The sequence below is a fragment of the Trichomycterus rosablanca genome, chromosome 6 (assembly GCF_030014385.1).
Source record: "Trichomycterus rosablanca isolate fTriRos1 chromosome 6, fTriRos1.hap1, whole genome shotgun sequence".
Classification (NCBI taxonomy): Eukaryota; Metazoa; Chordata; class Actinopteri; order Siluriformes; family Trichomycteridae; genus Trichomycterus; species Trichomycterus rosablanca.
This window is the reverse complement of record NC_085993.1, coordinates 9,370,598-9,382,928: the sequence shown is the minus strand read 5'-3', so window position 1 is coordinate 9,382,928 and position 12,331 is coordinate 9,370,598. Positions and strand designations below refer to the sequence as shown.

General features: G+C 41.4%; 1 protein-coding gene across 1 annotated transcript; it reads right to left on the bottom strand.

Annotated features, from left to right (window-relative positions):
• Positions 1 to 967: 967 nt before the first annotated feature.
• LOC134316717 (homeobox protein TGIF2) lies at positions 968 to 12,036 on the bottom strand. Its single transcript, XM_062997147.1, has 3 exons — positions 11,944 to 12,036; positions 6,010 to 6,266; positions 968 to 1,843 (listed from the first exon to the last, which is right to left on the bottom strand). The coding sequence occupies exons 1-3, from the start codon at positions 11,960 to 11,962 to the stop codon at positions 968 to 970; spliced, it is 1,152 nt and encodes a 383-aa protein (XP_062853217.1). The 5' UTR covers positions 11,963 to 12,036.
• Between the last annotated feature and the right edge of the window lie 295 nt (positions 12,037 to 12,331).

The following is a 12,331-nucleotide window of genomic DNA, read 5'->3' as shown; positions in this document are numbered from 1 at the left end:
TGCTTTTGTCACAGGGGCAAAACAGGAAAGGCAGGTAGTGTATAATTTGTTGTAGTTAGCAATTGTGGTGGCTGAAATGCATGAACTCAGTAACTAGACAGGTGTCCCAGTACTTTTGGCCATATAGTCAAGATCAAAAGCCGGTTTGAAAAAAACACATCCATACAAACGATCCCAAAGTTTTGCTATGATAACACATTCTAATGACTTCATTCTGATCAGGATACCAGTCTACCTGTCACCCAGAAATACTGCACAGGGCAAATATGCAGCATTGAGTAGGTGCCAGCATGCGCACACACAGACACACACACACACACACACACACACACACACAGACAGACAGACAGACAGAAAGACACACACATCTCAACCATATCGCAGCTAATTCACCTTCTGCATGTAACCTGCATTAAATAAACGAGAATTCCAATGATTTCAATACAGGTGGCTTTTGGAAAGAAAGGCATGACCTTTAGAAGCTGTTGAACAATCAGATCTCTAGAGTGTATGTACAGTCATTACATGAAAATATACAGAACGCACAGAACGCTAAGATAAAAGCTGCAACCTCTGGTGTCTGAAGCCCATGGCAAAACTCATGGCCAAAAAAAATAAAAATAAAAAAAAGTCCAGTTTAGAACTTTAAAAATCGGGCTGACCTTCCCCGTCAGACCCAGCATCATCGAGTGGTGAAAAGCTGTTGTGCAGAGAAATGATAAAGGACCCTAATCTCACATAGTGAAAATGTAATAGTCCGTTAAAAGCCAATATAAAGTAAACTCGCATTATTGCTGGTTGTCCAGCAACCGTCCAGCACATTCAAGACAACCAAGACTTGTCAGAGCAACGAAAGCACAACGTTGCTTTCAGACTGACCATCCATTCTCCCCTTGATCCAAACCAATCCATCACACAGAAGGTCATTTTCCAGTCAAAGCTGCTATCCGACATGCCAGATCATCCCTTAATTGACGGCTTCGGAGACTGAATGGAGTGTGTGCTGCGCGCTCCAGGTGTGCATGACGCTGCCTGGAGGTGGACTGGCTGATCTTACCACACTCCACACACTGTTTGGCTGAAAATTAACAGCTTCAGCCAACCTATGGGGCACCACTGCCAGGTTACTTCCGGCACCGCTGGCTGAAAGCGCTGGAGTCGGAGTATTGAACAGAGGTACAGAGACAGGGAGAATGGACACAGTCTCTTCATGCACGCTTGGTGAGGAGTTCAACTTGCTGGTTTCTCGCTCTGGATCGTCGTTCGGAGCTCCTGTTGCTGAAGGCTGGTGCTCCTCCCGTCTCCGATTGTCCTGCTCGGCTGCTCTCTGTAGTGCTGCGTCCACCAGCAGCTTGAGGTCACTAAAATCATGTGGGCAGGGCTCAGGGGGTGTAGGAGGTGGTGTGTTGAAGAGCAAAACTGTAGGACTTACGGTGACCAAACTCGAGCTGCCGGAAGTAGAGCCTGGAATAGTAGTGAGGCCAGGAGCTCCGGTCATACTCTCTCTTTTTAGCAGGCCCCGGGTGTCCATCTGCATGAGGGTCTGCACCCCTCCGTCTTGACTGGTTAATCCAGATCCAACCAAGCAGCCGGCGCCTTTTAGGATGGCGGTCGCGGTGTTACCCAGCATGCTCAGGTCCAGCGCGGGGGCGGGTCGGATGACAGAAGGACGAGGTGCAGAAATGGAAGTAGGGGAGGGGTGGTCTGGGGAGGCTGAACCTACAGACCTGCTGTCAGATTTGCCAGCACGGCGGGAGATGGTGAATAGTGTTGGGTCTTTCCCGTCCTTTCTAAGCAGTTCAGGAAGCAGCCGCCGCCGTGCATTGATGAACCAGTTACAGATCTGAAAGAAAAGTAGTTGGGAGAAGTATTACACCATGTTCCAAACCAGTTAAGGGTGGTTAAGTGCCACCCATCTCCCCAATGCTCACAACTATAATATAAAAACATTTTCTGTGTTCTGCGTATGCCTCCTCTAACACATCTGAATCTGTCAAATGCATCTTTCAACACCAAGCTTCTCTTTACATACAATTGCTGGACCAGACAGTAGGAGTTGTCACTGCAGTGCCCAAGACGTTATACCACCATCTGTCGCCCAGCCGAGAGTCAAATTAGCGTATTAAAAGTAAGTTTTTTCGTGTTACGGCTCCATGTAGAAATCATGAAGTCACACGAGTCTCATGGGACGTGTGCAAGTCTTTGGTCCTTCTTTGCCAGCATGGACATCATGTATAATACAGAGCTTGACAATACAGAGGTAGGGGTTTGGGTATGCCTGAACGAATGACTACAGCTTAAGAATGTCGTCGTCCAGCCTATAAGATAAAACCAGCATCTTGTCCACTTTGTCCTAGCCACTGCCGTCAATTTTATTAATTTTTTATTGACCTTTAACAATCATGTTGTGCACGGAACCAAAACCCAGTACCCATGAGCACTACTCATAGCCGAGAGGGCAGTGGTAGCCTAGTGATCAAGGTACTGAATTAGTATTTGGATGATTGCAGGTTCAAGCCCAACTACTGCCAGGTAGCTGTTGTTGGGCCCTTAAGGAAGGTCCTGAACACTTAATTGTAGAAATGTCAGACATGTACATGGCATAAATGTTTCAGATGAGTCAGATATCCATAGTATCTGGTATCATAGAGGTGCACACAGACACCCTCCAGTGCTTAAACTGTAAACTGCATGTTTTCAAACAGCTGGTTCTAATGGAATTAGTAGGAAATTATGTAAAGCCACAAAGCAAAGAGCCTCACCGCCTGCATTCCTGCACTCTGACAACACGGCAGCTCCTAACTTTCAGTCAAGGACAAACGTAGGTTTAGATTAAACACTGTGGGTGAACAGTACTGTGTTCTTCTGCTTTTGCCAATGAGTCTAACATTTTAATAGATGGTAAGCACTTATTGCTGTGGGGATCATAGAAAGAAAAGGTGGGAGGAGGATTGTCAATAATTGACCAGTTAACTGATAATAAGTATTTGTTCAATTAATGCTGTTTGTTAAAAAAATGGCATTCAAATTAATTTCCAGCAGCTGATGCCTCGCTGATTTGTAAAACAGCAATCACCCACCCTTAGTCTGCATGGGTCAGTTTTGTAAAGATGAGTAATAAGGAATTAACGTTGAGTGAATTAGCTTCATCTCAAAATAAAAATTAAGAACAATCCCAACTTTAAGTGTTGTTTTATTGACAAAGCAGGGTTATATAAAATATTAACTGTAGGAGTGTGAAACTTAGTCTTCTCCTAGAACATCAAATAAGGTTGGAGAATATAGAGGAGGGAATTTAAGACCAGCTCTCCTTACAGAATCTCTCCATATTATCATTACCAGGGGTGCCAATAATTGTGGAGGGAATATATATTTATAAATCCCAAGTGACAGATTCAATTAGGTAATAAAATCATGTTGCCTGTTTGTGTTGAATGATGTAGAGATTTTGCATCATTTTGCATGGCTATTATATGATTAGCATGTTTGGTAAGAACGTGTAATAAACTTTGTGCTATCAACTTACAATCTACATTCTGGATGTTGAACTGGTTCTGCTCACTGTATTTCCGTTTACCTCACTGTTCAATGTTACTGCTATGCTCCCCCGTTATGCTGTTTTTTAATGGATAAAGCATGAAGACGGGATATGAAGCGCACTTATGTATTTAGATTCCTATAAAATGCTATAAGCTTGGCATTTATCGGTTATTGGGCATGCCTGCTTAAATCTTCAGATTGGATTAATTTGTACAGGTCCTTCTCAAAAAATTAGCATATTGTGATAAAGTTCATTATTTTCCATAATGTAATGATAAAAATTTAACTTTCATATATTTTAGATTCATTGCACACCAACTGAAATATTTCAGGTCTTTTATTGTTTTACTGATGATTTTGGCATACAGCTCATGAAAACCCAAAATTCCTATCTCAAAAAATTAGCATATTTCATCCGACCAATAAAAGAAAAGTGTTTTTAATACAAAAAAAGTAAACCTTCAAATAATTATGTTCAGTTATGCACTCAATACTTGGTCGGGAATCCTTTTGCAGAAATGACTGCTTCAATGCGGCGTGGCATGGAGGCAATCAGCCTGTGGCACTGCTGAGGTGTTATGGAGGCCCAGGATGCTTCGATAGCGGCCTTAAGCTCATCCAGAGTGTTGGGTCTTGTGTCTCTCAACTTTCTCTTCACAATATCCCACAGATTCTCTATGGGGTTCAGGTCAGGAGAGTTGGCAGGCCAATTGAGCACAGTAATACCATGGTCAGTAAACCATTCACCAGTGGTTTTGGCACTGTGAGCAGGTGCCAGGTCATGCTGAAAAATGAAATCTTCATCTCCATAAAGCTTTTCAGCAGATGGAAGCATGAAGTGCTCCAAAATCTCCTGATAGCTAGCTGCATTGACCCTGCCCTTGATAAAACACAGTGGACCAACACCAGCAGCTGACATGGCACCCCAGACCATCACTGACTGTGGGTACTTGACACTGGACTTCAGGCATTTTGGCATTTCCTTCTCCCCAGTCTTCCTCCAGACTCTGGCACCTTGATTTCCGAAAACAGTACTTTGGACCACTGAGCAACAGTCCAGTGCTGCTTCTCTGTAGCCCAGGTCAGGCGCTTCTGCCGCTGTTTCTGGTTCAAAAGTGGCTTGACCTGGGGAATGCGGCACCTGTAGCCCATTTCCTGCACACGCCTGTGCACGGTGGCTCTGGATGTTTCTACTCCAGACTCAGTCCACTGCTTCCGCAGGTCCCCCAAGGTCTGGAATCGGCCCTTCTCCACAATCTTCCTCAGGGTCCGGTCACCTCTTCTCGTTGTGCAGCGTTTTCTGCCACACTTTTTCCTTCCCACAGACTTCCCACTGAGGTGCCTTGATACAGCACTCTGGGAACAGCCTATTAGTTCAGAAATTTCTTTCTGTGTCTTACCCTCTTGCTTGAGGGTGTCAATGATGGCCTTCTGGACAGCAGTCAGGTCGGCAGTCTTACCCATGATTGCAGTTTTGAGTAATGAACCAGGCTGGGAGTTTTTAAAAGCCTCAGGAATCTTTTGCAGGTGTTTAGAGTTAATTCGTTGATTCAGATGATTAGGTTAATAGCTCGTTTAGAGAACCTTTTCATGATATGCTAATTTTTTGAGATAGGAATTTTGGGTTTTCATGAGCTGTATGCCAAAATCATCAGTATTAAAACAATAAAAGACCTGAAATATTTCAGTTGGTGTGCAATGAATCTAAAATATATGAAAGTTTAATTTTTATCATTACATTATGGAAAATAATGAACTTTATCACAATATGCTAATTTTTTGAGAAGGACCTGTATAGGCTGGACGTCAACAATGTACAGTCCACTTCATCCTAACTACTGCCATTTGGCTGCACTGTTTATTGTACATCTTTTTCTGCACTGTTAATTGTTGTTTAGTTTTACTGATTGATCTTGTACACTCATGGCATGAACAGAACCAAAACCAATACCCATGAGCACTACTCACACCCAAGAGGGCAGTGGTAGCCTAGACTGGTATTCAGGCGATTGCTTGTTTAAGCCCAGCCACTGCTGGATAGCTGCATAGGGAAGTGTAACTAAACCCATCTGACAGATTTAATTAGGTAATAAAATCATGTTGCCTGTTTGTGTTGAATGATGTGGAGAGTTTGCATCATTTTGCATGGCTATTATATGATTAGCATGTTTGGTAAGAACGTGTAATAAACTTTATGCTATCAACTTACAATCTACATTCTGGATGTTGAACTGGTTCTGCTCACAGCGTTTCTGTTCACCTTACTGTTCTACATTACTGCTATGCTCCCCTGTTATGCTGTTTTTAATTAATGCTTTACATGAAGACTGGGGATAAGAAGCACACCTATGTATTATTGTATTCCAAAAAGATGCTCTAAGCTCGTCATTTATCGGTTATTCATTGACTAATCATGGTCAGTTCTTATAGTGGGGTAAAACCTGCCGATATGTGTTTGACATCACTCACCTGTGAGATAGAGAGACCAGTCTGTTCTGAAAGACTTAACTTCTCCTGTTCTGATGGATAGGCATTAAGGCGATGCTCATACAGCCAGCTCTTTAAAATCTGAACGCTCTCTTTGGGCAGGTTTCCCCGCCTGCGGCGTTTTGCAGAAGCTCCGCGGCTGCTGGTGGAAAGGTTAAGCGGGTATGTGTCATCTTCATAAGGGTCGCTGTCTGACATGGCAGAAAACTCGGCCTCTCCTCCATGCTCCTCTTCATGGACTAAAGAAAACAGACCATAGTGGTTTTAAATAAGACGACACAACAATGGATTTAAACTGGGAAGAGGGGGTCTGAACACGCATTCAAATACAACACATGGTTATACTTTGCTTTGAGCAGCTACAGACACTGTTGCTTTAGATTGTAGTCATTCAACTTTGAGAGGACGTGACTAGGCATGTCACAGTGTTTAATGTTTTTTATAAGTGTTCTCTTATGCAGGAGGTGAACACTATCTGTTTAGGAGAATACAACCTTTTGTTAAATCTTTGCTTCAAAAATATTTGGAGCATATTAGTTAATGCTTTGATAAGAACATGTACAATTGCTGTACAAAATATACAAGTAGAGCCATATTGTCTTACATTTGCTTTGTCTGGCTCCATTCAAAAAAAAGATTACAAAACCTGTTGGGGTGAAAAATGATTTTCATTTGGAACAATGCAACACCAGAAACTAGCTCATGAGCATTCTAGCTAGCCTTTAAGGTCTTGGGCTACTGCTGTAACCTGATATTATATGCAGTTAGTTTCAAAACGTCTGTTCATGTTGGCAGCCAAGTTCATGTTACTTGAAGTGCTTTTAATTATGGGTGAAGCACAAATTCACCAGGCACATCGAGTAGGATCAATATAATTCTACCAGCAGTTGGTACAACTCAAACAGTAAAAGTAAAACCTTGCCTTTGATGTTATGCACTTATTGCTGTGGGCATCATAGAAAGAAAGGGTGTATTGGGAGGAGGAATGTTAACAATGAACCTTTTAACTAATAACCAACAAAAGGTCTTTGTCCAATTAATGCTGTTTGTTAAAAATGCTATTCAAATTTATTTCCATCTGTTGATGCTTGGGTTGTTTAGAGAGACAATTTACAGACCTTTACAGGAAGAAAGCACTGATTTGTAACGCAGCAATCACCCACCCTCAGTTTGCATATGTCGGTTTTGCATATCTCAAGATTTAAAATGAGAAAAATCCAAACTCTTACGTTTTACACGCCTGCATTTATTATTTTATATAACTTCACTTGGTCAATAAAACAGCAGTTAGTCTTCTCCTAGAACATCAAATAAGGTTGTAGAATATAGTGCAAAGAATGTAAGACAATCTCTCTCACAGAATATCTCCAGATGAAGCCAGGATCAATGCAATTTCACCAGCAGTTGGTACAACTCAAACAGCAAAAGCAAAACCTTGCCTTCGTTTTTTTTGGTTGCCCAAAAATGTGCTTTATTTATGTTCTTTACAGTGCAAGTATATCAACCATGACTTCATACAGTCCCGGACAACTCATCCTTCCAAAAGCTGGTAAGATTTAGTACAAACATGGCTTAGGTAGACCAGATCAGTTCCCAGGACCACATCAGGGTCGGAAACCCGCTCACTTGTCTAAACACACTGAACTCAACACAAACATACTGTCAGCAACAAAAATGCATGTGCACTAAATGTCTAAAATATTATTAAAAGTCAGCTATGGTCCAAATGCATGTTTTTGTAGTCACACAGGACGTCTGTGAGCACAAATGTTTCTTTAGGGATTATATTTTAACCAATCAAACAAGTTTGGTGTAAAATTAAACAAGAAAGGTCTGGATTTTCCTTCAAACGGAGTCAAGGATGATCAGTTTCCTTCAGATGAGAAGTTGGAGCGAATCTATCCACCCTTTAATTTCCTTTCTTTCATCCCCCTACGCTTCCTATCTGTTCCACTCACCACACAAGCTGGGAAATATGCTGAACCAGTCCAGTCCAGACTTTCCCATCAAACTTTACAGGAAAACTAGGAGCGTGACAAGTCCATTTGAAAAAATTCAAATACTTTGTTTTTTCACCAGCCCAATAATAGTTCTGGAATCTGAAACAGCAGGATACTGAAAATTGCAATGGTGCCACCATCTGTTCAAGAAAAATGTATTTATATTTATGCCTATGGATGAATGAGCTCATCATTAGAGAAGGAAAAACAAACCTTATACATTACAGATGTGCCAGACTAATACTGGCCCAACATGCCAGCTGAAATCAAATTGAATCTGACATCAGATCAGAATAAGCCGGCTTATAACTTGCTTGCTGAAAGTTGTGGTTTCTGTGACAGTCAGTTTTAAACCAGTATAAATGTTTTCTAAAAGACTAAGTTTTAAACTCAGATCAGGAATATTATATATAAATAGGCTACAAGTTGACAAGTATGCAAAATCCAGCTGGACGTCTCACCCTGACGTATGAACCATTTGATCCTGACACATTTATCACACTAGAAATACTTATCAACAAGAAAAGAAGTTTTTCTGGGCGAATGATGGCTGGGATTTAGCCATGAGAAGGTTCAGTGTGGAAACAATGAAGCAGAAATGTGCTAGTGTGTCTCGTTTCTCTGTGTCGGTGTAACCCGAAGCCACAGGAGCAGACAGAAATGTGGCAGTTCCTGCGTTCCTCCCCTAACAAAGGAGTGTGTGTGCTATCCATCTGAAGCACTAAAAGAGGTTTAGTGTGTGCGAGCGTGAGTGTGTGTTTGGGGAGGGGGGGTATATAATTAATCTAAAGAGGGGTTTTCATTGGTCTCGGAAGTCCTAAAGCTAGCAACCCCCCAAAACATGCAGCAAGCCACAGTTGCAACAATGAGTTAAAATGCACCAGATTCATGTCTGCAATGAGAAATACCAAACTCGTCCACTCGCATGCTTACGTGCCTGTTTTACAGCGACTTTGGGTGAAATGGGAGGCTGTTTAGCAGTGGGTGGGTTGGTCTGGTCAGGCGATTTCAAAGGTTTGTACACGTCAAAAAAGAGAATAATGTTACTCACATGAGCAAACGTAGCAATTTATTTGTTCTGATGTATAAAATGTTTAAGGAGACACTCAAAGGTTTATGAAAATGGCTTTTTATTGGAGTACTATTTTTTAAAAAGTACTAGTTTTTAAAGTTATGTAAATATGTTAAAGTATATAAAATGTCCATGTATACTTGGTCAGCAGTTAGAAAAAACATTTAGCTATAAATTAAAGCAACAAGATTAGTGTTAAACTAAACAATCCTTTAATGCAAATACAATAATAAATGTTAGATCAGATACTCCTCACACCCAAACTAAATCATTAAATGGATATTTTAAGAGACAGACATTTAAGGTAGCACGGCTTATATCCTGCGAGCTCTTCAAAGTATTCAAGCTGACTAACTGCAAACAACATTTGCATATGACAAAGTGATATCCTGCCTTCATACAGTTTGGATACGAAGTTTAAGTCGGTAAATCTCAGGATTACAACAATAGGGTTTGGACGATACAGCACGGTGCACATCTGACGTGTTTGCAGCACGAGACTGTTTGTGTACATCTGACAGCATGTTTCCAAGTAGCAGGTTCAGAGATTGACTGTTTTCTATTGTTTTTTACAGAGTACGATTGGCTGAAATACTATGAGAAAAGACAATCTAAGTATGGAAAAGAACATCATCAAAAGATACCTTTGTTAAATACATAGACTGAAAATAAACATGAAATCAAAACCTGTTGACATGCTGGCTTAAATCTAGGATTTAAAGCTTGCCTTGTTTGCATCTTTATCATTAGCAGTTATCTAATTCAGATAACTACTACTACTACTCTAATCTTATCTAATAATAACTAATATAAGGATTGTGTATATTTTAGGACCGCAAGTGCAGGATGTACTAAACCAGCCAGCTGTAGTACAACAGTGCTACAAACAGAGGCGTTTTATTACTTTTTGTAGGACTGTTTTGTTTCTTATCCATAATCATTTATCTACTGTAGACCACATTAATACAAAAATACATGATCTATTAGATTTGGAAAGTAAACACTTATCAAAAGTGAATTACAACTGTGTCTAAACACAATGCAAGCAGGTGAGGGTTATAAGGGCCTCACTCAGGAGCCCAGCAGAGCAAAAACATATCCTGGAGGTGCGATAAGAACCAATCTGTTCATCACTAGACCAGCAACTTAACCATTGAGCTACCACTGACCAAGGCTGTAATCACAATCACATATATATTGGTTCAAAATCTCCCCTCCAATACATTTACGGCATTTAGCAGACACTTTTATCCAAAGCGACTTACAGTAGTGATTGTATACAATCTAAACAATCGAGGGTACAATCTAGTAACCTGGCAGTGGCAGGGCTTGAACCGACAACCTTTTTTGATTACTAGTCCAGTACCTTAACCACTAGGCTGCAACTGCTCTACACTGATGTAAAATTATAAACAAACATACTCCACTCACTATCTGTGTCCATCAGGGTTTCAATCAGTAGTTGATATAGCAGGAATGTTTTAGAATGGCATGTTCAATTCATGCTTACAATCTTACCACTGCCCATCCTTAAATACTGTCAAATTCTAACCTTCCTAGAAAAAAACAAAGGACTTAAGTAAAATTTGCATGAATTTAATGTAAGGATTCACGTCCTGACTACAGTAATATGCACAGACAACTGTCAACTGTGTTTTTGCACTGTTGAATGTTGATTATTTCTACTATGCATGTTTCCTAATGTTGTAAAGACCTTAAACAATAATATTTCAAAAAATTTAATTCCAAAATACACCGTCAACTTTCAATTGTCCTTAGAAATTTGTAAAAGAACAATTCTGCATTTTACCCCCCCCCCCCCCCCCCCCCACCTGGCAACCCCCACTTTTAAATAAGCAGCTTAACTGTTGGCTTTATACAAGGGGTGCAAACGGTTTGACTTAATAAGTATGATAATGAAATAATTCACCCTAATTTAATGTGGAATCCAGTTTTATATGAGTGTACAGTTTACAGAGGGGCACAGAAGCCAAACTTTTCCAGGCATGCAACCAATGTTGGAAGTTTGCCACCAGTACAATCAGCCTTTTCAAGCTCTTAAGACTGCAGCTGGAATTCCCCAAAATCCTTTTTTGGACCCTGGGCCAATGAGGTGCCAGGCATTTTACAGTTCTGTAGGTTAAATAGAAATAACATGTCAAATGAGCAAAACATATCAGGTGTACCAAACTATCAGGTAAAGAAAAAGAACACAAATATATATTTTAGAAAGCAAATGTATTCCCAAGTAAAGGAAGGATTTGCTTTAACAGGCTTTAACCACATGCAATCCTGATACCCTGACACACACACACACACACACACACACACACACACACACACACACACACACACACACACACACACACACACACACACACACACACACACACACACACACACACACACACACACACACACACACACACACACACACACACACACACACACACACACACACACACACACACACACACACACACACACACACACACACACACACACACACACACACACACACACACACACACACACACACACACACACACACACACACACACACACACACACACAGGTTTATTTCTCATGCCCAGGGTTCTGCACCAGATGGGCACCACGCTCAGCTCTGAGCTCGTTCGTTAGCTTAGCCAGCTAGCCCCACATCCACATTCAAAAGCAAACACACGCCGCATTGGCTCCGGACACACGATAACCCCCCTCCACTCACACATTCCTTTCAAAGACAACAGACCACAAGTCTCTGACCACTTCTCTGACCAGCCACCATAAACAAACACACAGAAAAGAAAAGTAACCCAGAATAAATCACACAGCTCACAATACCTCTTTTAACCGACTTCATCCTCGAGAGTCTGAGGGAAAAACAGCAGCAGGTTCTGGAAGTTCCTCAGACAGAAAGAAAAGCGTGCTTCCACAAAGCGCTGACACAACCAGGGCTTCTCTACAGTCAAGACGAGGAGCTTACAGCCCAAAATCCTTCTCCCTTGTCCAATGTGAAGGTGTATGGGGCACCCCGAGTTGCTGAAGCTTGTATTACCGAATCCGCTTCATTTCTAACACTTCTTCTGAACGGTAAGATTGGAGTTGATGAAGCGGACGCGCTTTACCTGCAGTGTCGCTCTCAACCAGCGCTCAGAGTCAGTGACAGAGCCAGAGTCCCGCCCCTATCAGCCGCCTCAGCCAATCAGAGGTCCAGCCTGAGGCGCCCTGA

What these genes read in the sequence shown, in the direction of transcription:
- LOC134316717 (XM_062997147.1), bottom strand. An exon ending in CTGGTCTCTCTATCTCACAG is followed by an intron (nt 1,844 to 6,009) that starts GTGAGTGATGTC and finishes CTTTTCTTTCAG; the next exon opens with ATCTGTAACTGGTTCATCAA.